The following is a 26,393-nucleotide window of genomic DNA, read 5'->3' as shown; positions in this document are numbered from 1 at the left end:
GTGCAGAACAATATCTCAGGTTTATGGAGAACCTTGGATTGACACCAGTGCTACATAACCACACAACTGTCTTGGTAACACTGATCAGTCCGCAGAGCTTAGGAAGCAAGCATGTGGTGAAGAAGCACCATGATCTTGCTGCGGACTGATCTGAGTTTAATATTCTGTAGCATTCAAGGTAAAATGGAAACCCAGTATTGTTATTTAAATAGCTTATGAGGTATGGAAGGTGCATTCTGCGGCCCGTAGACTGTAATTGGCTTAGATTTCAAAAAAGAAAATTTGGAGGGAGATGTAACTGCAAAGACCACAAACCTAAAAAAAGCTGCCATTGCTAGCAGCACACATTTATCTAAAGAATCGTATTTTATATAATATTTTTTAGAATAAAAAGCAGTGACAGATTTTGGAAGTACCTTATTCTTGACTACTATTTATTTATCTATGACTGCCAATGGACCACTGCAGAGCCTTCAGGTCATTTGGATGTTTACCTTTTTATTATGCCAAAACCATTTTCTGCACACCACTGGTAACAGTTCCTACTTACTGTTGCAGGATGCAACTTAAAACTGAATGCTCTGCGATACAGCAAGCTAGCTCACAACTTAATTGTCTATTTTGGTATAACTATTGTAAACCCTGCCTTATATTCAGTGTGTTAGTCACTTTTTTAGTTAATTACATGTTATGCTCTTTTTTATCTCCTTTTGAGACCAAAAGCTATGCATGCATATTAATTATTTAAGTATACATGATTTTTTTTTTTTTTGAAACCCACCTCTCAGACCATGGTATCCATGGTATTTTCTTCTGAGTTTGTGAAGTGTGTATCTTATTCAGAATATTTGCCTAAAGCACCAATTTTTTGAGTGAAAGAATATTAGAATACACTTGGCTCATGTGATCCTACCATTTTAAGTGTTAAGTTCTTTCACCTGCATACACAAAAAATTCTGAGGACATTTATGTTTCGGACAAAATAACCACAGATATTTTGCTTTTGTTTTATACATACAGAAATTGGATTAATGCCAACAGTCTTGATCAGGATTTATATCAGAAATTAACTAAGCTGAAATGTTTCATGCTTGTGAAATGGTGTATGCATAATTATTATTGGCCCAGTAGTGATAATGTTTCACAGGCATAATATGAAACAATCTGGTATAATGTGCAGAAAATAAATCTGATGCTATTTACAGATGGTTTACTTATATATCAGTGACTCTTAACATGCATGTTTTGGTTCATTGCTACAGTAGCGTTACAATATAATGCATTTAGGTAAGGTGCACTTTGGCATGGTTGTGAACAACCCACTATGGACACGCCCCCCCACCCCCACCCCCCCATCCCTCACTTTTGTGCACGACCATGATAGAGCGATTGAAACTTACAGCACATTCAATTCTGCTTATTCATCAGGATGAGACATTTAAATAACAAAACCACTGCATGCAGTTAGATGTATAAAAGACCCAGTGAAGTTCAGCTCAACGGACAGCCTCCCACAAGCGCATCAAACATGGGCAAGGTATGTACTGATCAAATGCTCTGGATAGCTGATGTGGCTTAATACATCATTTTTAGATTTAGTGATTAGAGATTTACTGTATGTGTGGTGGGGAGAAGGAGAAAGCACAGTGTAGTATTTGGGAACTGGTCTGGGGTTGTTTATTTTCTCTGTGATACTGATGGATTGATTTGGAACAGGGTTACATGAGTAGAGTCAGTGTGTACTGGTATAATGCATCTCTGTCACTGAATCTCAAAGGGGAAAGAATGAGATAAACCTTTCAGATTTTTAGAAAATTCAAGATGGAGAAAAAAAAGAACTTATATTTACCAATAATGACAGTTTGATATTCACAATTTAAAACGGAAGGATACTGTTAATATAAAAATAACTAAACTGTTTATGTTTTGGCAACCAGTCAGAAGTCTTCCTGTTTGTCAGAACTCCGTAGTTCAACAATTAAAAAATGCTTGAACTGCATGTTTGTAAAAGTAGGCTTGAGTCTGCAGAATGAAGATCAGGAGTGCTACGGTTTCAGGCTCCTGGAGGGATGTGTGTATGCTTGCTCTTGTGTCAGCCAGGTCCATGTGCTTGATGATTTGACTATTTACCTAACTGTATAAATAAATGTACTACTTCTAAAATTCACTGTTATCTAATGTTTGACATTTGGGCATAAACTCATCAGCTGTGATTTACAATTTGATAGAATGTAAGAATTGAAATTTGAACAAATTACTTTGCTTTCTAAGGCTTTGACAGTTGACAGCACATTTGAAGCAAACAGTGTCTCTTCGAGTATTGAGTTTGATCGTCCTGGACTCGAGTAGCCAGAGACAAACAGAAAATAGTGTACACACTGTGTACCTAATGACTCTGTAACTAACGTATTATTTCTGTTGTACCAGATCATCTTCTTCGAGGACAGGAACTTCGGCGGTCGCTCTTATGAGTGCATGAGCGACTGTGCCGATTTCGGCTCCTACCTGAGCCGCTGCAACTCCTGCAGGGTAGAGAGTGGATGCTGGATGGTCTATGACCGCACCAACTACATGGGCAACCAGTACTTCCTGAGGAGGGGCGAGTACTCTGACTACTCTCGCTGGGGCATGTTTGACGGAATCCGCTCCTGCCGTATGATCCCCATGGTGAGTTCTAATTCTTTACTGACAGAAATCCACCAGCATTTTCTGGCCTGTAATTGCAGCATTTCTAATATTAAATGAATCCTATGCATTTGTAAATTCATAAAAGTACTTTCCTAAGCCTGTGTTCCACCTAATGTGTTAATGGTTCTTCTGTGACTTTTGTTCACCAACAGTACAGAGGAAACTACAGGATGAGGATTTACGAGAGAGAGAACTTCGGTGGTCAGATGTACGAGATCATGGATGACTGTGACTCCATCATGGACCGTTACCACATGTCTGAGTGCCATTCCTGCAATGTGATGGAGGGCCACTGGCTGTTCTACGAGCACCCCCACTACAGAGGCAGGATGTGGTACATGTGGCCTGGGGAGTACAGGAACTTCAGAGACATGGGATACATGAACATGAGATTCATGTCCATGAGGCGCATCATGGATATCTGCTAAAGTCACTGCCCTTAATGTTTGACAATTTGAGTGACAACCAATAAAAAATCTTGAATTTTAACACATTTGTCTGACTTTCAATCCAATCGCATCCACATATTAGAAACTCAGGTTATGCAACGACATAAAATACACAAATATATTGTCTGTATTTACAATACCCAAGAAGCCTTAATAATGAGAATACATGCACTGTATGCTTCCTTCTGCATAAGGTGGATGAGGAAATATAAGAAAACCACTACGTAAACTTCTTTAGGTAAACTCAAAGTTTCATTGTTGTGACCAACACATTGTAAGTTTAGGGGTTATCTACTGTCTCTCTGCTTGGTAGATGAAAGGGATTGTGGGTAATGTGGTATTGGACTGCCATTTGCTTCACACCAGTTACCTCTTCATATACAGTCATTGCATGTTTAAAATCAAGATTATCACATTGTAAGAAAGGAGAAAATGGGACAGATCATTAAAATTGCAATTAGGTGCAAATAGTATCCTAAGCTGTGAGCTAGCAGTTTCAACAATGAAACAGCTGAAACCTGGACAAACATTTGGCTTTAAAAGACCAAATTCAGTCTGATCACAACTTACAATGTCATGAAACTGATGAACACGTTATTTTTATATCATCGGTGGTATTATTAACATAGTGTGAGGTGCGGGTTCATGGCAATAATGTCAAAATCCTACTTTGACAATGATGAATAATTTGTGTGCCAAAAAATGTCAGGTCCTTTGCAATAAACAGACAATCAAAATGCATTTGTTGCTGTGGGTTTTTACAGTTACACAATCACAAAGTGGTGGACTGAGTCTTACACAGCTTTGCAGTGAGAATTGTCAAAGTCTGGTCTTGGTCATCCAGGACCTCCCTCCTAACCAGGCTCTCCTGTTCACAGGAGAGTTTTGATTTTTTGTCCTTGGTCTGGATTCAATTTACATTTGTCCTTAACTTTCCTCACAAACACAAGTGTTACTTTTATTACTTACAATGACAAGTTTGTATAGTAACAACTGCATGTGTTTGGGAGTCAACTTGAAGGACAAAATGTTGATCAACTAGTACTGAAATTAAAACTTGGCGCTTCCATTTTTTGTACAGATTTTGGCATAATAGTTGCATTTCAGTTTCCAAGGATTTTCTGAGAATGCTTATTCGTGGATGCTCAGTGTCCACTCTGCCAGCATTGATCTCAATCTGGAATATCTGCCTTATGTGAAGCGACTGCTTAATGTCACTAAGTGTACACTGTTGAATATTTGCATTATAAAGATGAGTCCTCCTAACACATCCCCAGAGACAATACATCTTTATCCACAAAGTGCTACACAAAACTACAAAGCCCCCTAATGTTGAAAAAGCAGCATGCTCTTGCTGTTGACTGATCAGAGATCAGTGCTGCTTTGGGACATTGTGGGGAAGTTAGAATGGAAACACAGTATTGATGTTTAAATATCATAGTAGATATGGGCAGTGTGTTATGTAGTCTACATAAGGATAACTCACTGTATGCACAAAAATGCACATAGTGGCCAAGCTCATGTCTCCTTTGCATGCTGAAAATATAATCTTCTGATAAATAATGTGTCAATGCATGGCAGCATGAAAGAGAAAATACAAGAAGGATGTGTGCAGAAGAGAAATGAGACATCGTTGCAGAGAAATACAAACAGATGACAAGTTCATTATTCTGTGTGGTTTTTATATGTAGGTTGTTTGTGTGTTTGGTACACTTTGATGCGATACCTTTGAACATGAAATATAAGGTTGCATTCATAATGTTTCACAAGCAGAAATAAAGCTATCTACTTCCAACCAAATTGTCCTGTACTTTTTATAAATTATGTAAATTATGGTCGTTTATTTCATAATTTTCACAATGTGTCAGTGAGAATTACAATGGCTTGACTGTAACTTAATCGTCATTCACAAAATTACTATGAGTCAATTATGTACTTCTAGCGATTTCTCAGGTGCCAAATGACTGACATAAAATTTGTGTCATAAGTGATTAATGTTTTACCATTCCAGTTACCAACCAGGGCCCTTACCGGGAACAAACCTGCAGGAAAACAGCATAAAGTTTGTTTTCCTTTCTTTTTTGACAAAGAAACACTTGTCTTTGTTTTCATATGTACATATAAACAATTGGATGTTTTTTTTAATGAATCTTTCACTTTTCAGATCATACCAAGTTCAAAAGGTTTTTTCCTTTAAATTGGTGAAGTGTATATCTGACTCATAATTTTTGCTCAAAGCACCATTTTTCTCAATGAAAGGACATTAGGGCATTTGGCTTCAAATATGTGACTGTGATTTTAAATATCAAAGAACATTAGACTATATAAAGAAAACCATGTCATTTTTCATACATAAAGAAACTAGATTAACATCAATAATCTTAGGTTCTATGTGATGAATCAAATGAGTTGATATGCTTGATACTTATGAAATTTTGTGTGCGTAATTATTATTGGTCCCTTTTTGATGACCTTTCAATTGAACAAACAGAAACAGTTGAATATGATGTGCAAAAGTAATAACTGTTTATTTGTCAAATGTGTTTTCAATTCACACATTAGTGAATCCACATTTTGGTACATTATTATAGCTATCCCGCAATATTTACATTCATGTCAATCCCTCTATTATGGAGTGCTGCAAATCCCATCTATATGTAACAAACACAATCAGGATGTCTAATTGTTTAGCTGATGTACAGTGCATTAATAGCTGACTAAATGAAAGTTGACTGACTGAAATTTACAGCACATTCAATTCTGCTTACTCATCCAGCAGAGGCATTTAAATAACAAAACCGCTGCATGCAGTTAGATGTATAAAAGACCCAGTGAAGCTCAGCTCAACGGACAGCCTCCCACAAGCACATCAAACATGGGCAAGGTATGTACTGATCAAATGCTCTGGACAGCTGATGAGGCGTAATACATCATTTTTCCATGCAGAGGTTTAGCGTATGTGTGTGTGAGGTGGGGGGACTGATTTGCTCTAAGGTGCCGATGGATTGTTTCAGGACAGGTTTGTAGGATTGGTACAAGAGTGTGTACTGGTCTGATGCAGCTCTGATAGGAAAACTCAGAGAGGAAAGAATGAGATGAACTTTTTCAGACTTTTGGTAAATAAAAGATAATTAAAAGAGATAAGAATAAAATGTACACTTAGCAAAATAAAGCTGGTTAATACTATAAAATTTACAGTGAAATGCTGTTTATAAACAACTAATTGAACTGCTGTGTGTCAGTTATAATGTAACTCTGTAGTTATAATGTAAAGTAAGATTTTCACATTTGTAAAATCAAGCTTGTTAGCAGGCTCAGGTTCAGGCTCCTGGAGGGGTGTGTGCATGCTTGCCGTTGTGTCAACCAGGTCCTTTTGCTAATTTGATAATTTAAATAGCTGTGTAAACTTAAACCTATTTACTGCTCAAAATTCACTTTCATCTAATGTTTGGTCATTGGATACAAATTCAATAATCAGCTGTGATTTATAATACAAAAGAAAGTAAAATTTGAAATCTGAATTATTGCTGTTTTACCAGATCATCTTCTACGAGGACAGGAACTTTGGCGGTCGCCACTATGAGTGTAGCAGCGACTGTGCCGATTTCAGCTCCTACCTGAGCCGCTGCAACTCCTGCAGGGTAGAGAGCGGGTGCTGGATGGTCTACGACCGCTCCAACTACATGGGCAACCAGTACTTCCTGAGGAGGGGCGAGTACTCTGACTACTCTCGCTGGGGCATGTTCGACGGAATCCGCTCCTGCCGTATGATCCCCATGGTAAGTAAATCATTTGTTTTTTCAGTGTTTCATACATATTCACTATAGAGTTTCAGGATATTTAAGGCCAACCAGAACATCAGTAAAAGCATAATGTGCAGGTCTATTTACCCCGTGTCCTGCAGGCCTGTACTGTCTATAAGGGTTTATTCCAGCTAGATTGCTTATCACCTGATTCAGTGATTTTTAGCTAGCTGGACCAGATTAGCTGCCTTCCCTGGTATTGAGAACTGAAAAAAAAAGTTATATTATGGCAATTCTCAGTTCAAACAATTTCCAGAATCTGGGATATCTACAAGGACTGCTCAAACCTAAATAAAAGACAGTTCAGTTGAAATGAAAAGCAGCATATATAGGGGATCCCCCAGACTAAAACTGGGTCCAAAACAAGTGAAAGGCTCAAAAAATTCTGATATTGTTATTTGTGATGTCATAACTACATTTCAATTATGGACAGCAGGTAAAGCAACAATTTACATAAAATGTGCTGACAGCTGGTGCCAATTTTTTAATCATTAACAGTACAGAGGAAACTACAGGCTGAGGATCTACGAGAGGGAGAACTTCGGTGGTCAGATGAATGAGTGCATGGATGACTGTGACTCCATCATGGACCGTTACCGCATGTCTGAGTGCCATTCCTGCCATGTGATGGACGGCCACTGGCTGTTCTACGAGCAGCCCCACTACAGAGGCAGGATGTGGTACATGAGGCCTGGGGAGTACAGGAACTTCAGAGACATGGGATACATGAACATGAGATTCATGTCCATGAGGCGCATCATGGACATGTGTTAAAGTCACTGCCCTTAATGTTTGACAATTTGAGTGACAACCAATAAAGAAATCTTGAATTTTAGCACATTTATCTGACTTTCAATTCACTTCCATTTGTCTGAAACTCAAGTCATGCAAAAATAAGAAACAGAGTAACATATTGAGTGTATTTATACACTCAATATGTGTACAGCAGATGTCTACATAAGGAGAATCCACACACCATAAGTTACCTGCCATATAAGATGGTTCATCCAGGAGAAATCCAAGCACACAAGGTGCCTCCAGGATCACTCACTGTGTAATTTCTGGGACCGGCACAGTAAGCAAACAGCAAGTTTAGGGGTTGGTGAAATTACAATTACAAAGAAAACTGTACACTGACTTTTGCTGTCAAAAGTTAAGGACAAAGCATGGTTAGGTTGAACCTTGGCCGGTCTTTCAGATCTGTCATACACCAACATTGCTATATATGCTGTTCATGACTATGTTGAACACAGCTGGTATTGCTTGAGTAAAATTAATACAGAGGCTTTGCACAATCAAATATCTTCTTGAGTTACATTAACAGAAGATGTGACTATGGTTTGTGTCAGAAGTGGTCAGCCATTGCTCAAAAACAAACCACCAATTAATGCTAGATTTTCATTTTCTACAGTTACTATAGTTATGAAATCTTTGAGAAAGTATTTCTTGCATCCATCAACACAAAACAGTTGTGACATTTATTACATATAATAAAGTGAACACTATATCTGGTTATCTACCAACACTAAGAGGATGCCATTTTCTGGTCTTGAGGTTTGGGTGTCTTCCCTGACACTGGAAGCTTGAAGTTTATTTTTTGTCAGTCATGCCAAAATTGTTATTCATTGCTTCTCCGTATGGCACTCAGTTTTAGGAGATGCATGGTGGGTAATAGCCCTGTGGTAGACTGGTTTCCTGCCCTAGGAGTGCATTCGCTGCACACCATAGAAAAATCATCATTTACAGCCACTGCATGTTTAAAATCATGATTATCACATTATAACAATGGATGCTAATTCTCATTAGAACTGGAAGTAGGCAAAAAATGATCTTTAGCTGTGATTTACCCTTTGCATTACAAGTGAAACCAGTGTGTTCAACTGCTGTGTTCTCTACATCCTGGAGGTTTAGCTGGGCCCTAATACAAGAGACAACATAAAGTCTGTACTATATATTGGATGGATCAGCTACTGGAAACAAGTGGGAAAGGGAAGGGAGGTGGTGTGTTTTATTCATAATTGTTGGTCTACTGAAAATACTCTCCAAGTTCATCAGATCTAGAGTATGTCATGTGAATCTGCCACACTATCTATGCAAAGAATTTTCATCTGTAATTCTTGCTGCTGTTTATTTTCTCCCACAGATTAATTTATAAGGATTTAAAAGGTTTATAAATTAATTAAGGTTTAAAACATTCATCCCAGCTAAGATTATTATTTACACTACTGAATGAAGCTATACACTGTTGTTTACAGCTCTGTGAACTCACATTCGGAGGCCTTATCTAATATTGCAAGGGATTTCCACTACTGCAATCTTAAAAATGTTTTCCTAAAGTAGTTGCAGTATGTCAGCTCCCCAACAAGAGGTGGCAGAATACTACACCTACTACCACTCTCTACCATGACCACACTATGGCAAATTTTATCAGGTGTCTGTCCTGTTACTGCCTATCAGTAACAGTATCAATAGAAATTGAAGTCCATAGCTTAACACTCCCACTGTCCACTGATGATTCAGTGAATCTGAGACAGAACTTCATGATTGTCTTTAGGCAATGGACCACAGTGTTTTTAAAGCCTCTGTGAGTACACTGGCACTGTCACTGATTACAACAAATTCTGCATTGATATATGCATACCCACAATACCCCTCGAGTCCAATCAAAAGCATTGGTGTGGTAAGGATGTGTGTGACAAACTAAAAGTGCAGGCTGTGCCATTTAAAACAGGGATGATGATCAAGGCACAATTTGGAAAGGGCCATAAAGGCTGTAAAGAGGTAATAAAGGGACAGGTTGGAGAATCACATAGACTGTGGCAAGGGCTCCAGGCCTATCGGAGTACAGACCAAAATGACTCAGTAACTCACTTCCAGAAGCCCTTAATAACTGCTGTGCCCGGTTTGAGGGACAAGACACACTGCCACCCATATTAAATCCAAATGACTTGGCAAACTGTTTGAACTTTTAGAGGCTGACCTGAGTGGAACTTTGAAGACGCTGAATGCACATAAAGCAGCTGCCCCAGACAGCCCCAGACAGCTCTCATGTCCTCCAATCACGTTCTGATCAGCTAACACCTGCTTTTTAGATACTCCTAATATTTCACTAAAATTCTGTATTTTTCCTAAATGTTTGAAAGAGACTACCATTGTGGTAATACCAGACCCGGCCCATAGCATAGGCAGTATAGGCGAATGCTGGAGGCACCGTCCATCCAATAATAATAATAATAATAATAAATACTATTATTTCAAAAAAGCATACAACATAACTGCATAACCTATTAAATAGGCCCTATTTTCTGGGTTGCTAGTAGCATCACCCCCCCACCTCTTAGTTAGACTTACCTGATTGTGGGGGATGGGCGAGTTATCTGAACTAGTGAGTGATGCTGACCGTGAAACGTGATACGATTAACATCAGTAGCCTAATTCACACACACATACATATATATATACTGTACATTGATGCTATATTGACCCTTGCTCTCCACACTGTTTTAGAACATTTTGACTAGATGAATTTATATCTAAGAAGGTTTTCATACAGTTATTGATTACAACTCTTTATATTGTTATAGCTTTTATTATTGATAACAAACTAGTCTAAGAACATCTCTCAGACCCAAGCCATTCAATGCCACCAGAGACGATAGCTATTAAACTTCATAGGATGTACAGACAATAGAAATCTAAATTTGAAAGCTCTGTGAAGCAGCAAAAAGTTGTTTTTCTACTCAGTTATTTTTAAAACATTCACTTGCAGTGTATAAATAAAAACGTGGGTACATTTTTTGCAGTGCTTTCAAACATGAATAATATGTAAGGTTTTACCTTTAACATACAAAATGACATTATATACATCCAACGCAATCTGCCTGTACTTTTCGTAGATTTTATATTTTTGCTAATTTATTTAATTATGTTCATAATGTATAAATAAGAATTCAAATAGCATATTTATGTTTACTGTCAATAAAAAAAAAAAATGCAAAGAAGATTTTTCAGGGACAAAATGGCCGACATATCATTCATGTCTAAACAAGTTTTATCATTATCACAATATATTACAGACGACTCATCTGAAATGTTTAATACCCGTGAAATGATGTAAGCATATGTATAACTGTAGCATATCTCACAATAATGAGAAAAAGTTGGACAAGATGTGCATAAACAAAACCTGTGGCTTTTCAAATGCTTTTTCACACATACATGAGTAGCTGCTAGCATACCTGTTTCTGTTCATTGCAACAGAAACTATTCTGCATTTATTTCAGGTCAATGCATATGCTCTACGGGTCTGAAGATCTTGCTTGTTAATACCAAGCATAGTTAAGACCTCTAGCAAGTGTCACCTGATTCTGCTGCATCCTGTCTTGTCCCCCATCCCATCTGCTCTTGATAATCTTCACCCTCTTGTTTCCACACCTGTGCGACCATCTCGCCCCCGTTCATGGCTGTCTGACACACTCTGTGTTGACAGAGCCAAACTACCAACTGGGGAATGGAAATGGAAAAAAATCTTGCAATCTCTCTGCCTACCAGACTGTACTCTCTGTCCTCTCACTCACACTGTCATCTGCTAAGGCTTCTTATCAAGCAGTGAGGGGATGGCTTCCTCTCATCTTCAGTCAATCATCTGACCTTACAAACTGTACATCAAGACCCCTGTGCTCAGCTTTCTTAGGATGCTTGGCTTGTAATTAGACGTGGATGTTTACCTCAGGCTATGTGTTTGCATTGCATTTTGAATGGTATACTTCTTCCCATATTGCATTTCACTTACATGTTAATCTAGATATGCACTTGAGATGTCAGCACTACATTTTCCATTGATGCTTTTTTATGTGTTTTATAGTGCTGTTTTTGTGCAACTTTTAATGCCACTTCATTGGATGTGTCTGGAAAAAGAGCAGAAATGCTACTAATAAAATATAAAGTAATAATAAAATATAAATGTAAAGTGTCTGGTGTGTGTTACTCAGGTCTGCTTTCCAATATCTAGCTATAAGTATCCCTGCTAAGCTAAGATGTTAACCCAAACATTGATCCTCCCACACAGTATACATTTACATAATAAATGGTTACATTATTTTAGCTAGTTCTAATCATATAGAGTACATTAGCAGCTAACTGACTTCTGTGGCTAGTTTTACCCTTTACTTTGCAAATAACAGAGTTTTCCTTTTTTGCTATTGATTGGAAATCAGATGTAGGTATCTATATTTTTCCAGCAATATTATTTACACATAGTGGAGCAGTCCTGAATGAAACGTGGTATTCTGAGTTATTGATTGATACTTTTTACACCTACTATATATCTTTTCTCATTTCACAAATTAGAATAATCAAGATTATTGCACACTAGGCTTACAGTTTGTGTGTCTATAAAAATAATGTGGAACCGCAGATAAACCCCTCCAAACAAGACATAAGTTCTGTTTAGTGTCGATGCTGAGCTGAGCTGTCAATGTGATTATGCATTTTCAACGAGTGATTCAAATAGAATGAATGACAGCGGTGGCGCTGTAATTCAACCCTGGATGACAATAAGCCTCCTTCGAAAATGTCCTCAAAAGTTAAGGAATATGTCACCCACAGACGTTTTGCTCAGGTTTGTCACGTAATTAAACATTTAAAAACGAGTTTATTACGACCAGAATCAATACTGCATTTTCAGCACAACTTCGTCTGTACTCCCACATTGTATTATGCCGATTTATTGCATTGAGACACATTACATGTCGCCATTAATCGGACGCCATTAATTACAACATCATTATATTATTTCAGAAGATTGTTCTGAGTAGAGTGTCGCTAGGTAATTAGTGATCATAGACCTATACTTTATACTTCCTGCGTGTAGCTTTAAAATTCGGTGTACCTGTGACAGTTTCAGTGCCAACATGTGCTGCATTTGTCTGGAAAAACACTGTGCCCGTAATGCCTACTCCTGTCTTACTTAAGATTTAGAAATATATTTTATATCATTATATATTATAGCTATCCCATCGGTTTAACTGTGGCGACGAGCAGGGTGAACCCAAATGCAGAGATGACTCGAGAAACAGGAGATAATGTTCAAGTTCAAGTTACTTTTATTGAAGACTCGCGAAATAAAAACAGGTTTGGGCAAGAATATACACAAGGTATGGCAACTCAAAACTGAACAGAGCAGGGTTAAATAACAAAGAATTTCTGGTGGCCAGTTTGGGAAGCAGCAGCTACATTCCTGACAGGACCTTCTCCCTCTCCCTTGAATCATAGGTACAATCATATCTGTGGTAATGTCCTAGCTCAGCAGGGATAATTACGGTTAGATTTTGGATATTGGATAAGACACCTGATTTAGCGTAATACCCTCTATATTCTCTACGTTGGTATTAAATACGTGTAGGTTGTGCGTGTGATCGAGAAATAAATTGGCAAATGCCACCTATTTTCAATAATGTCACAAAATTGTGCCGAATAACTTACGCCTGTTCCTGCATGGTAAATCAAATTCACCGGTGGAAAGTTGCTTGAAATCTAGTCTGACACTTATGGGGGATCTGTCTCATGTTTTCTCGTGTTGTCACGACACCTGTGCGGGAAGCCTTAAAAAGTCACTGACTAATATCGAAACCAAAATTTATTCATTAAATCTACCATTTTAGATCAGCTCAAAAGAACTTGAGTTTAAATGCAATATTTAACCCTGTTACTGTAGCCTTTTCAAGAAAATGAACCCAAAATGTTTTTCAATGTAAAACGTTGTCACAATGGTACAGTTATAAAACTAAACTAAACTAAAAATACAATGATACGATGATAAAACTATTGGAATCATTCTTAACAATTCATTTTAAATTAAACCTATTATTAGATGTGCACTCTGGCATAGTTGTGAACAACCTATTACAGGCACGGGCCTCCCTTTTGTGAAGGACCATGAGGGAGCGATGACAGAGCAGTAGCTGACTGACCAAAAATTGACTAACTGACTGAAATTTACAGCACATTCAATTCTGCTTACTCATCAGGTTGAGGCATTTAAATAACAAAACCGCTGCATGCAGTTAGATGTATAAAAGACCCAGTGAAGCTCAGCTCAACGGACAGCCTCCCACAAGTGAATCAAACATGGGCAAGGTATGTACTGATCGAATACTCTCGGTACCTGATGTGACTCGATATTTCATTTTCTTCACAGATATTTAGTGTGTATGTGCAGCAAAAGCAGAGTGTAGTATAAGGGACCTAATTTGGAATTATCTGGACTTTAGAGGATTAGAGCCAGATTGTGAACAAGTGTTGCAGTTTAGACTGTGAATCTCAAAGGAGAAGAATGAGATTAACATATAACATTTTTGTAGCAATTAAAGAGTGGTGGGCAAAAATAGCAAAACTAGGATAAAGATGTTTGATTTACAAAATTTAGACTGAAATCTTGTTTATAGGCAACTAATTAAATCCCTTAAATCTGGCTGACAATCAGAAATCTTGTCAGAACTCTGTAGTTCTACTATGGAATTAGTTCTTCACATCTGAAAATGTAGGATTCCATCTGTGTTAATAAACATGAATAGTGTGAGCATTTCAGACTCATGGAGGGATGTGTGTGTGTTTGTTCTTGTGCCAGTCAGGTCTTCTTGCTTGATGGTTCAATTATTTAATTAGCTGTATGAATTCATGTATTCAAGAATTCATGTAGTGCTCAGAATTCGCTGTTGTCTAATGTTTTGGCTTTGGGTGCAAGCTGAAATGTAAATCAACAAATTAATTTAGTTTTTAAGGCATAGACAGTTTACAGCAGAGTTGTAGCATATATTGTCTCTCCAAGTACTGAGTTTGATCCTTCTGGAATCGAGCAGCCAGAGACAAACAGGAAATAGTGTAGGCACTATGTACACACTATGTCCCTAATGAATGCATAACTAATGTATTTTGTTGTTGTACCAGATCATCTTCTTCGAGGACAGGAACTTCGGCGGTCGCTCTTATGAGTGCATGAGCGACTGCGGCGATTTCAGCTCCTACCTGAGCCGCTGCAACTCCTGCAGGGTGGAGAGTGGATGCTGGATGGTTTATGACCGCTCCAACTACATGGGGAACCAGTACTTCCTGAGGAGGGGCGAGTACTCTGACTACTCCCGCTGGGGCATGTTCGATGGAATCCGCTCCTGCCGCATGATCCCCATGGTAAGTAAATAATTTGTTTTTTCAGCATTTCATACATATTTACTGCACAGTTTAGCATATTAAAGGCCAACCAGAACATCATTAAAAGCATGATGTGTCAGGTCTGTTCATCCAGTGTCCTGCAGGCCTGTAGTGTCTAAGTATTTATTCCAGCTAGATTGCTTACCACCTGGTTCAGTGATTTTAGCTAATTGATTAAGATTAGCTGCCTTCCCTACTATTGACAAGCTGGACAAGCTTTTAGATTTTGGGCCAACATTAAGCAATCCTATGTTCAAGCAATTTCCACCATCTTGGATATCTTTTAAGCTGCTGTTTCCCAATACCTGTACTTGATGGTTTTCATTTCAGCTAAGCTGTCTGGAATCTGTTAAATTTATTTCAGTGTTTAAGTGACTACTGATCTCTGACATCACTTAAATATCCTGCTGCCAGTTTTGTTACAGTTATGCTGTTGGAAATATGTCTGCTCTGACAAAAGCATACATGTGAGATATTTCTATAAGAAATTTCTATTCAATCAAGTCCCTTAAAGAAATTAGTAATACAAAGAGATATGAATACATATTTTTTCTTAAACTAAAGAGCACTGTTTAGCTAATAGCACATTCAAGAATGAAACCCAGCATACCCAGGGGTCACCAGAACAAGGACTGGGAAGCACTGTCCTAGAATTAAGGTGCTGCATATTCTAAAAGGCTTCTTTATCATGTTATTTGTGATGTCACGATTACTTTTCAAATATGGGCAGCAGGAAAAGTAACAGCGTGCACAGAATGCGCTGACTGCCATTGTCATTTTGTTTTTAATATCAACAGTACAGAGGAAACTACAGGATGAGAATCTACGAGAGGGAGAACTTCGGTGGTCAGATGTACGAGTTCATGGATGACTGTGACTCCATCATGGACCGTTACCGCATGTCTGAGTGCCATTCCTGCCATGTGATGGACGGCCACTGGCTGTTCTACGAGCAGCCCCACTACAGAGGCAGGATGTGGTACATGAGGCCTGGGGAGTACAGGAACTTCAGAGACATGGGATACCCGAACATGAGATTCATGTCCATGAGGCGCATCATGGACATGTGTTGAAGTTAGTGTTCAGCACTGGAAATGACAATGATTAGCAAATAAAAATGTTGTCATTTAAAAAAACTGTCTTATTCATTCTTTTTTGTGTTATATAAGTACATCTACAACATCACAATAAAACAAAAAAAATCCTGTAGCAATTAATTTATAGCTTTCTACCAGCACATCACTTGAATTTCAGGGATCTTTCTCTAAACACTAGCCCGAACTTTACTTTGTACTGTCTAGTCACAACTGTCTGTTCTGTCTCAAGAACTATCAAAATGCCCCACAGTTCCCCTAATTCTTTCTTGCCTTTATAAATTACTGCAATATCCATAATCCTTTATCCATTATCTATCTTCACTGTGCAATTCAGCAGAGGAATGCTAAAATCAAAATAGTAGCAGGTGACCAGCACGCTTTAGTTTGTAAGCTTACGGGTTACATAGACATAAATTGCAAGTCTTCTATAATATATTGCTTTGCAAGCCTGCTAGCTAACTAAGAGTTAATATATAAACTCAGGGCCAATGTGCTCCTGTTGATAGAGAGCCATGACCTTTGAGTTTCAACTGACCCAAAAGTGACATTGTAGCGTATCATAAATGCAATTAATAATTTAAATTCATTTAGTTTAGTAAAAAGCCGTTAACCCCCTCCAGACCGCAAAAAGTAGAGTTTGCATCATGTCCGTTTTTATAAAGGACAATTATTAATAAAAATGATATTTTAAAGGTCATTTTGTGCATAGACCTTTCCAAATATTGCAGTCTGCTATCTTTAGGTAGATGAAAAAATGGGTCTCTCACACACACGCAGGTGGCTGTCTTTACTGTCTTAAACAGCTACAAAAGGTTAAACACAAACATTTGAAATAAAAAGCTTTGAATGTTTGAAGGGTTGGGAGCTAACCTGCAAGTGAGGAAGGGGTAGGGCCGCAGATGCACAGGTGCATTTCTGCTTCGTGTAGGTGGTTGTGGGAGTCGAGGAAAGGAGGCTTTCTTACGCACGCTGTCTGAAGAGAGAAGGATGGTTGGTGGTGCGGCTGACTCACTAACTGCCATCTGTTTGTTAGCAGGGGAGCGGGCTCGTACGTACGTGTTTCCGTTTGTATGAGGGTGTCTTGTTTCGCGCTCTGCATCGGATGTGGGGAGATCTGGAGATGACCTGCAGAGCGGGCGTAGGCATGACAGGTAAGGCAGTGGACAATGATGGCCCTGGATTTATTAGGAATAGAGCTTTTCTGATACAGCAGATGAGATTAGATTGGCAGAGAGAGCATTTCTGCGTCATTAAAGTCAGCATTTATTTTTGGAGGTGGGCATATGTAGGTAAAATGAGCTGGTCGTGTGATTGAGGGTCATGCTCCAACTAATTATGAAACTCAAGCTTTCCCAACACTAAAGCTGATGATGGTTCAACATTTTCAGTGACCCATGTAAATGTTTGGAGATCAGTGAGATGAGTACTGATAGACTGGTCATCGAACATGCATGCTTAAGAACTAATTGCTAATCCAAACTAAGTAAAGTACACTTAATAAGACAAAATCCTTTAACAGAAGAGCAATTGTTTTGTGCTTTCTAAATTTGACAAACTGTGCTTGTGAATAATAATAAAAGTTACAAATAACAGTAACCTTTACATTCACTTGTGAGTAAAGCTAAAGACAAATGCTGATTGAATTCAAGCCTAGGATAAACAATCCAAACTCTCTTGTGATCAGGAGGACCTGGTTAGGAAGGAGGTCCTAGATGACCAAGACCAAACTTCCTTTTCTTCTAGAAAATTCCCGCTAGAAAACAGACTGTATCCAGCACTTTGTGATGCTCTCTCATGAGTTATTATTAGTGTAACCCATAGCACCTTTTATGCTACTGGAAATTGTTTTAATAGGATTTGGGCTAGTAGTCACAGAAGTATAGGTTCGGCAGGAGGTGTAAATAACAGGACTGAGACCAGGATGTATGATAAACTGGGAATGTATTGACAATTGACACTTGATTGGTCGGGTGGTCGGGTTGATTGGTCGGGTGCACCCAAAAATAAAATACAAAAAAATGCCTTCTCTTATGTTTGGTGTGAGTTCACTTACAGTAATACTCTGATTGGCCGAAAGTTTTAAAGGCATATTACCCCATTTTCTACTGTGTTACATTAGACCGAACTGCTATTTTAAAGGGTGAAATAATTCCCCCTTTCTGCCATTACTGCAAATAATTAATTAGGCTGTGTTTGTACCCAGTTATATTTTGTGTGATCCATCCCATTTTCTCCGTCCTTCTAATGTCGTAATCATGATTATAAATGTGCAGTGGTTGTAAATTGATGAGGTTACTGTGGTGTGAAGCAAGTGCACCTCCTCGGCAGGAATCCAGTCTACCGCGAAGCCATTACCTGCCACGCACCTTCTAAAACTAAGTGCCAAATAGAAATGCAGTGGATAACAGTTTTGGCATGACTCTATAAAATAAGAAATTAGAAATTAAACTATTTTGCAATTTGCTGACTACATGGTACAATGACAAGATCTGCCCAGTGTTTAGAGAAGCAGCTAGAACCCCGATCTTGATATGCATTTCTGGTGAAAACCTATATATTAATCAGTGCTGGGAATTTATGTTGTTGTAATGTATATCTGCTGAATACAAAAAACACAAAAAGAAAGAATAATAAAATAAATTAAAATGACAACATTTTATTTGCTAATCATCGTTATTTCCAGTGCTAGAAACTGTCATTTTAACACATGTCCATGATGCGCCTCATGGACATGAATCTCATGTTCATGTATCCCATGTCTCTGAAGTTCCTGTACTCCCCAGGCCTCATGTACCACATCCTGCCTCTGTAGTGGGGGTGCTCATAGAACAGCCAGTGGCCCTCCATCACATGGCAGGACTGGCAGTCGGACATGCGGTAACGGTCCATGATGGAGTCACAGTCATCCATGCACTCATGCATCTGACCGCCGAAGTTCTCCCTCTCGTACATCCTCATCCTGTAGTTTCCTCTGTACTGTTTAGGAAACACAATACAAAATATTAGCTGTGATATTTGAAATGTAAAACACCAAATTTGCATTAGACTGATTGAGTAATTGATGCTATTTTTGAAATTAATTGTGTTAAGACTTGAGTAGATACCTCCAAAGGTTATCCTGCACATATATTATCCATGTGTAAACCAATAAAAAAACAACTAATCAAAGGTTTTCTATATCAAAGGAATATAATTCTTCTTACCATGGGGATCATGCGGCAGGACCTGATCCAGTCGCTCATACCAAAGCGGGAGCAGTCAGAGTACTCGCCCCTCCTCAGGAAGTACTGGTTCCCCATGTAGTTGGTGCGGTCGTAGATCATCCAGCATCCACTCTCCACCCGGCAGGAGTAACAGCGGCTCAGGTAGGAGCTGAAATCGCCGCAGTCGCTCATGCACTCATAAGAGCGACCGCCGAAGTTCCTGTCCTCGTAGAAGATGATCTAGAAACAAACCATAAATATATTGTATTCCAATGTTGATTATATTAGCACAGATAAACATATGTACTTTTTTTTCTATTTAAAATGTAAAATCAATGGAAGATTGATAAGGTGGATAAATCATTAAAACTCAAACCTGCATCAGGTGACTGCACTTACCCTGCCCATTGTCATAGTCATTCAACCTCAAAGCTGAACTGAGGCTGCTCTGAACTACTGTCTCTTTTATACCTGAACCAACACCCAAAGAATCTGTCACCACATTGTGTTAAAGCCCTTACTCATCAGCCTATACTGTTAGGCAAAGCATACTGCAAAGGGTTATTATGTGACAACATAAGCATTTGTGACGTAGCTACTTTACTGTTTGCTGTATAGGGCAGAAACATCGAGGATCGTTAGAAATGAAATGAAATGGCTACCACAGGCCACAATTATAAATTTTATCCAGAGCAACAAAATTAGACTGTTCTAACATTACATTAAAGCTCTAATAAAATTCTTAATCCTGTTATTTCATGCATCTTCATTAAAATATCTTGAGGGAAATTTGTTAACCAGTAAAAAAGCTTCACTGGATAGAATAGCACTGTATTACTGTATCAGTTTCCTTTTAAATAAGAATCACAAAATGGCAGATGTTCTACTGGACATACCCTAACATAAACTACTGCATTAGTGTAAATGTTACTTCAGTCTTACATTTTCAGATTGGTTAAAATGTGATCTGTTCTTTTTTCAGGAAGTACCTTGAGCAACCTCTTGTTGTCCACACTAAGGAATGTAAGTGGTCTGAAATTCAACAGGGTAACAAGAACATGGATGAACAATTACTTTGCCACAAACGTGCTTAAAGAACCCCATAAATTCTGTACAAAGCTGATACATTGATGTAATAACTACGGGGTCATAAAAAACAGAAACTATTTTGTGCACTGTTTAAAAACTAATTTCAAGTTGGTTAACAGGCCAGAGTACAGTTCAGATACGGATTAGAGTCAGAGATGTGTGTGTCATTCACTGAGAGTGACCATGACTCCATTGGGGCAGGACACAACTGGCCTTGTTTCACTGGCATAGAGTAGGTTTTATCAGCTGGCATTCCATCATCGCATGTTCTGGGCATCCAGTGATTCATTGGGTACCTATGAGTCCCTCAGATGATAATAATATAATAATAATCTTTTAAATGAATGGCACCTTCCAGCAGTATACAGTATACAAAAAGTGCTTCAGAGAATAAAAAAGATGTGTATAAGCACATCTCTCAGATTATACACAGAACTCTTAGGTCAATCACATTTTAACCGTATATTAATTCTAAATGACCTGAGCCTTAATGTTAAATGCTGCCTAGCAAATATCTTCAAAGCAGAGTATTCTGAACAGGTCAGAGGTATGTAGTACTCTCGGTGAACTTCAGAGTTATACACTAATGTTTCCCAGGTCCACAGCAGAATCAGTCTCCTGGCATTCACTGTCCTGGTGCATTGTGGGAAGTGGAGTGTGAAGGATAAATGCTGTTGTTATGCGAGTTTATCACAGGATTGCATTTGCTGCACCACCCTCTTAATTCTCCACAGTGACAAGTCTCATGTAAACTTGGAGTGAAAAAGGGAATTGGTAACATTAAAAATTAAAATGCCAGTAAGTGCTACTGGGAAACTCAGCCTGGAAGTAGTCAGAGAGATAAAACATGCAGTGGCATTTATTATGCTAGAATGAGAAAAATGCTTTTTGAAATGTCAGTTTGACTTCAAACATTAATGCCTACGCTTGTGTGCAAAAATATTTTGGCATATACAGAGGAAGATGGTAAATGATGCATGCAAGGCTGATTTCAGTTATTATGGTTTACCAGACAATGTTAAATAATAGCATTTGTGAAAGAAAAGAGAAGACTTTGTAAACAATAATATTGTTAGTATAATAATAATATTATGGATGTGTACTTTAGCTAGTACAGATATATAAGTGAAGGGGTGTATGCAACATATTTCTTCCACATCTGGCCCTAAAACAACCTGAGGCAGCTGCCTAAATAAAGTCAAATGATGCAATCAAACCTGATATATGTGTTCTTTTCCCTACAACAGCTACTTAATGCACTGATCATTGTCTAGCTAGTTGTACAAAAGCTTATAACCATTATTCATGTGATTCTGTTAGCATACTTGGCATGAGCATAGCTACAACACACAGATTCAATTTTTGCCATATATTTTTGCATATATTATTTTTTCCCATTTATACATTTTACTCATCTCTGTTAAAGACAATTTTGCAAATTTATAATAAATGAGTATGAATGCCAGTTCCACCCAAAAAATATGGTTTATTATACTGAAGAGATACTATTATAACATCACTAAATTATGATTTATTAAATCGTTCAGTCAAAAATATAGCAAAACTTGAACCAGCGTCTTGTAGCTATACTCATACCAAGTAAGAATTAGGCAACCACTGTTCCATACTATATGTAATATAAGCAAATTTGTAGTACTCTAATTTAAGTATCCATGTGGCTGGCAGGTCAATGATTGCTCATATGAACTGCACATGAGCTGTTTCCTTTTTAGTGTACTTTCCAGGTGGAGTACCCTTCTGTGAAGTACTGCCTATCTGTGAACATAGAATTTCCATTTAGTGCACACTAAAGCGTTAAGCAGTGCCTATTTTGTGAGAGATGTTACTGTCTGAAAGGCATAATTTACATTCATAGATGTATCTATACTCTTGTACCTATGTAAACCGTACAAGACTTGATTAAATGTATATCCCACAAATAAGAGCAAACTTTGATGAATAAACATTGAATTAGTTGAATACAGTGTCAATATATTATACAGAATATGTAAGATATTATATCATTTGAAATGGCTTTTTCTGTAAAGCACAATGTTAAATGTTAAATTGAAACTTAAACATCTGTCAAAATTTGAAATTTGTGAACACCTTTCACATTGACTGTAGCCTCAAATGATTGTGTTTCAGTCAGACAGCACACTGGGACATCATGGGTAACGACAATCTATGCAAACAGTCTCTGATGCTAACAAGGAAGATGCAAAAGGCTCATCATGAGAACACAGAAGTGGTACTATGATGTAATATTTTTTCATGATATTTTAAATGAATACTTCTGGGTTACCCATTTTCACCCTCTTGCCTGTCTTTTGAATATGTTCACCAGTACAAAACAACTAAAGAGAATAACACCTTCGCTAACAAGACTGAGACTCCAGAACCAGCTTTGCTACAGTTTTGAGTTTCCTTACTGATTCATGTCTGAAAGCAATGAACAGTGTGTCAGAGCTAAATTGAGAGAGCTGATAATATTTAGTAATGTGGGATAGTAATGTAAATTAATTTTTCTTCCTCACCATTTTCTACAATGACGGGAACTTACTTGCTGCTATGAGTGTAGCAGCGACTGCACAGATTTCAGCTCCTACCTGAGCTTCCGTCCCCCCTAAAGGGTAGAGAGCGTCTGCTGGATGACCTATGGCCACCCCAACTACATGGGGAGCCAGTACTTCCTGAGGAATGGTGAGTAAAGATACTAGTGAAGAGAGGTCAGTCCCTCGATAACCAGTGTCTGATAGGAGTGAGCATGAGTGACATACTGTATCCACACCTGTTGCATGGTGCCCCAGTGCCTCAGCCTGAACAATATGTCCGCCAAAGCCACCGCTGTAATATCTTTTTTTTACATACTGAAAAACATGTGCATATATATATAAATATACTATATATAGTATACATATTATATATGTATATATGTACATACATACATACATACACACACACATACGTGTGTGCATGTATGTAGGTATGTATATGTGTATGTTTGTGTATACTGTAACTTCATGCATCATGCTGTACTGAACTGGCTATGTTGACCTGGAGTATTCTTCCAGCACACTTGTGTGTCTAGCCTAATGTATGCCTAAATGACTTTTAATGCACAGAATTTTCTGTTTTTCTGTAGTGCAAAGGGAACAATATGAAAATAAGCCCTTACCTCTAAATGCATTCACCGACAAATAATAACCCTTTGGAGTCCGCTTTGAAAAAGCCGGGCCGTGCACCCTGAATGGGTGGATGAGTCAGGGGTTTTCACACAATGGCGCCACCGAAGCTTCAGGGGGCATGATGGGTATATATGTGGCACACAGTCCAGAGTTCAGCAGCACAGCTCTGAAAGAACATCAACATCAGCCAGCAGCATGGGCCGGGTGAGTCATTACCATCGCCACGACACAGTGTGGACGCGCACACTTTCCTGACCAAATCAGTCCTCTCGCAGATACAATTCCACTGAAAATGACAATTTTTAAATTCAGCCTTCCCAAATGAGTAGTACACACTCTCTTTGTATCAATGCTTGGGACCCAAACTGAAAAGGAGCCTCCTCAAGATGTCCCTGTTTTTTTCAGCCCAGCACTCTGCAGTGCTGTCAGTTAGCTCTCATGTTATGCTCCAGTCAGTCCGTTCTCATGTTTGATGAGAATGTGTGCGTCTGATGCCTGCTCGCTTCCTAGCTTTGTAGAGCATTGGTCTCTGCAAGGATGATTGTACAGTTTGCCACAAATGATTTTCATATTGACTGGGTCTTTGTACATATGGAGCCTCGGAATATGTTTTCTGTATTCCTGTTTTCCGCAAAATCTAAATGGGCAACTTTTTTTTACATGGAACTGGAGAAAGAAATTTAAAAAACCAATTGCTATTAAATAACTGCATTGTAAAAGATGAAAACATATATTCATACCATAAACTGTTTTAAATTCATATAAATCTGTAATTGCATACAAACATGTAAGTCATATTACATGTGACACTACAAATTACTTCATCACAGAGAGCTATGTATGCAGAAATAAATTTGCTGGGATTAGCATGGAGGCAAGAATGGGTTGAATGCTGTGCTCTCAATGTTACACTGAAGATCTTCTGATCTTAAGTGGTCTAACTGAACTGATGATCACACTATACGAGATGTGTGATTCGTTTTTTACAATTCGCATCTCATTAATTTTTCCCCAACTACTTTCCAGATCACCTTCTACGAGGAAAGGAACTTTGGCGGTCGCTACTATGAGTGTAGCAGCGACTGTGCTGATTTCAGCTCCTACCTGAGCCGCTGCAACTCCTGCAGGGTAGAGAGCGGGTGCTGGATGGTCTATGACCGCTCCAACTACATGGGCAACCAGTACTTCCTGAGGAGGGGCGAGTACTCTGACTACTCTCGCTGGGGCATGTTCGACGGAATCCGCTCCTGCCGTATGATCCCCATGGTGAGTTATAATCCTTTACTGACAGAAATCCACCAGCACTTTCTGCCCTGTAACTGTAGCATTTCTAATATTCAATGAATCCCATGCATTTGTAAATTCATAAAAGTACTTTCCTAAGCCGGTGTTCCACCTAATGTGTTAATGGTGCTTCTGTGACTTTTGTTCACCAACAGTACAGAGGGAACTACAGAATGAGAATCTACGAGAGGGAGAACTTCGGTGGTCAGATGTACGAGATCATGGATGACTGTGACTCCATCATGGACCGTTACCGCATGTCTGAGTGCCATTCCTGCAATGTGATGGACGGCCACTGGCTGTTCTACGAGCACCCCCACTACAGAGGCAGGATGTGGTACATGAGGCCTGGGGAGTACAGGAACTTCAGAGACATGGGATACATGAACATGAGATTCATGTCCATGAGGCGCATCATGGACATGTGTTGAAGTTAGAGTGTTCAACACTGGAAATAAATAGCAAATAAAATTGTAATTTTGAAACAATGTGTCATTCATTCTTTTAATTTATGTAAGCAGACATCACAACAAAACATCACAGCAAGACATTTTCAGCAATGATAAATCATAGGTTTCTATGAACACTATACTTCAGTATCAGGGTTCTTCCTTCTTAAACACTCAGCATACATGTCTGTTGTACTGTCTAGTCAGAACAGTCAAAATACACCATAGGTCCCCTAATTCCTTATTAAATTTCCTTATTAAATTATTGCTATGTAATAATTCATATAATAAATATCCATTATCATTATCTATCAATCCATTATCCATGTAGAAATCCATCCCCCAGTTGATTATCTGTTATCTATCTTCACTATGCAGTTCAACAGAAGAATGCTAAAATCAAAATCTGTCAGTACTCCGGCCCCCTAGCTGTTGTTTTGGTGTTCTCCCTGTCTGTCTATGTGGTCCATGTGTTTTTGTTTACTGCTTCCTTGTGATCCAGCCCTGCCCCATTCTCCGCCCTGTCCCTCGCCTCCACCTGCCTGCCTGCCCATGCACCTGCATCCTGTCTCCTCGTCAGCCCCAGCCCTTTATACTCCCTGCTTGTGTCTGTCTTATTGCTAGTTTGTCTAGGTTTTTGTCTGCTTCATATCAGCCTCATTATTTATTGTTCATTCATCATTCATCATTCATCATTCATCATTCATCACCATCACCATCATCATCATCATCCTCCTCCTCCTGCATGACTTCTGACCATGTCCCTGCCTGCCGTCCTGCCTTGGTTGCCTGATCTGCCTGCCCGGTTTGACCCAGCCTGTTCCTGCTTTTTGATTTCCACTCTTCGTTGATTCTGCTTCGGACTGCCTTCCTGGTTTTTGACTCTGCCTGTTCTCCCACTATGAACTTGCCCTATGATCTCAATAAACCATTTG

The 26,393-nt window shown here is 38.6% G+C and overlaps 5 protein-coding genes across 6 annotated transcripts; 4 read left to right on the top strand and 1 right to left on the bottom strand.

The window, feature by feature from the left end:
- The first annotated feature begins 1,277 nt into the window (after window positions 1–1,277).
- LOC118785548 (gamma-crystallin M3-like) lies at window positions 1,278–3,116 on the top strand. 2 transcript variants are annotated; one of them, XM_036540275.1, is made up of 3 exons: window positions 1,278–1,292; window positions 2,428–2,667; window positions 2,841–3,116. In XM_036540275.1, the coding sequence occupies exons 1-3, from the start codon at window positions 1,278–1,280 to the stop codon at window positions 3,114–3,116; spliced, it is 531 nt and encodes a 176-aa protein (XP_036396168.1). The 2 variants fall into 2 exon arrangements, with proteins under 2 accessions (XP_036396168.1, XP_036396169.1); XM_036540276.1 differs by lacking the exon at window positions 1,278–1,292 and adding an exon at window positions 1,529–1,537.
- Window positions 3,117–6,012: 2,896 nt separating this feature from the next.
- LOC118785537 (gamma-crystallin M3-like) lies at window positions 6,013–7,714 on the top strand. Its single transcript, XM_036540261.1, has 3 exons — window positions 6,013–6,021; window positions 6,677–6,916; window positions 7,439–7,714. Exons 1-3 carry the CDS (start codon window positions 6,013–6,015, stop codon window positions 7,712–7,714), a joined length of 525 nt encoding a protein of 174 aa, XP_036396154.1.
- Window positions 7,715–14,059: 6,345 nt separating this feature from the next.
- Window positions 14,060–16,221, top strand: LOC118785544 (gamma-crystallin M3-like). The gene is made up of 3 exons (XM_036540268.1): window positions 14,060–14,077; window positions 14,888–15,127; window positions 15,946–16,221. The coding sequence occupies exons 1-3, from the start codon at window positions 14,069–14,071 to the stop codon at window positions 16,219–16,221; spliced, it is 525 nt and encodes a 174-aa protein (XP_036396161.1). The 5' UTR covers window positions 14,060–14,068.
- Window positions 16,222–18,944: 2,723 nt separating this feature from the next.
- Window positions 18,945–19,868, bottom strand: LOC118785678 (gamma-crystallin M3-like). The gene is made up of 3 exons (XM_036540520.1): window positions 19,848–19,868; window positions 19,449–19,688; window positions 18,945–19,221 (listed from the first exon to the last, which is right to left on the bottom strand). Exons 1-3 carry the CDS (start codon window positions 19,866–19,868, stop codon window positions 18,946–18,948), a joined length of 537 nt encoding a protein of 178 aa, XP_036396413.1. The 3' UTR covers window position 18,945.
- A 4,052-nt stretch (window positions 19,869–23,920) lies between these two features.
- On the top strand, window positions 23,921–25,440 carry LOC118785525 (gamma-crystallin M3-like). The gene is made up of 3 exons (XM_036540240.1): window positions 23,921–23,929; window positions 24,752–24,991; window positions 25,165–25,440. Exons 1-3 carry the CDS (start codon window positions 23,921–23,923, stop codon window positions 25,438–25,440), a joined length of 525 nt encoding a protein of 174 aa, XP_036396133.1.
- Window positions 25,441–26,393: the final 953 nt, after the last annotated feature.

This window comes from Megalops cyprinoides, chromosome 11 (assembly GCF_013368585.1).
Source record: "Megalops cyprinoides isolate fMegCyp1 chromosome 11, fMegCyp1.pri, whole genome shotgun sequence".
NCBI lineage: Eukaryota > Metazoa > Chordata > Actinopteri > Elopiformes > Megalopidae > Megalops > Megalops cyprinoides.
This window is presented reverse-complemented; position numbering and strand designations above follow the sequence as displayed.

Bases quoted from the DNA above. Each gene is read 5' to 3' on its own strand.
- LOC118785525 (XM_036540240.1), top strand. The intron at 24,992-25,164 runs GTGAGTTATAAT...GTTCACCAACAG, and splicing joins CCTGCCGTATGATCCCCATG to TACAGAGGGAACTACAGAAT.
- LOC118785537 (XM_036540261.1), top strand. The intron at 6,917-7,438 runs GTAAGTAAATCA...AATCATTAACAG, and splicing joins CCTGCCGTATGATCCCCATG to TACAGAGGAAACTACAGGCT.
- LOC118785548 (XM_036540275.1), top strand. The intron at 2,668-2,840 runs GTGAGTTCTAAT...GTTCACCAACAG, and splicing joins CCTGCCGTATGATCCCCATG to TACAGAGGAAACTACAGGAT.
- LOC118785678 (XM_036540520.1), bottom strand. From the start codon at position 19,868: ATGACTATGACAATGGGCAGG. The intron at 19,689-19,847 runs GTAAGTGCAGTC...GTTTGTTTCTAG, and splicing joins TGACTATGACAATGGGCAGG to ATCATCTTCTACGAGGACAG. The intron at 19,222-19,448 runs GTAAGAAGAATT...TTTCCTAAACAG, and splicing joins CCTGCCGCATGATCCCCATG to TACAGAGGAAACTACAGGAT.
- LOC118785544 (XM_036540268.1), top strand. The intron at 15,128-15,945 runs GTAAGTAAATAA...TAATATCAACAG, and splicing joins CCTGCCGCATGATCCCCATG to TACAGAGGAAACTACAGGAT.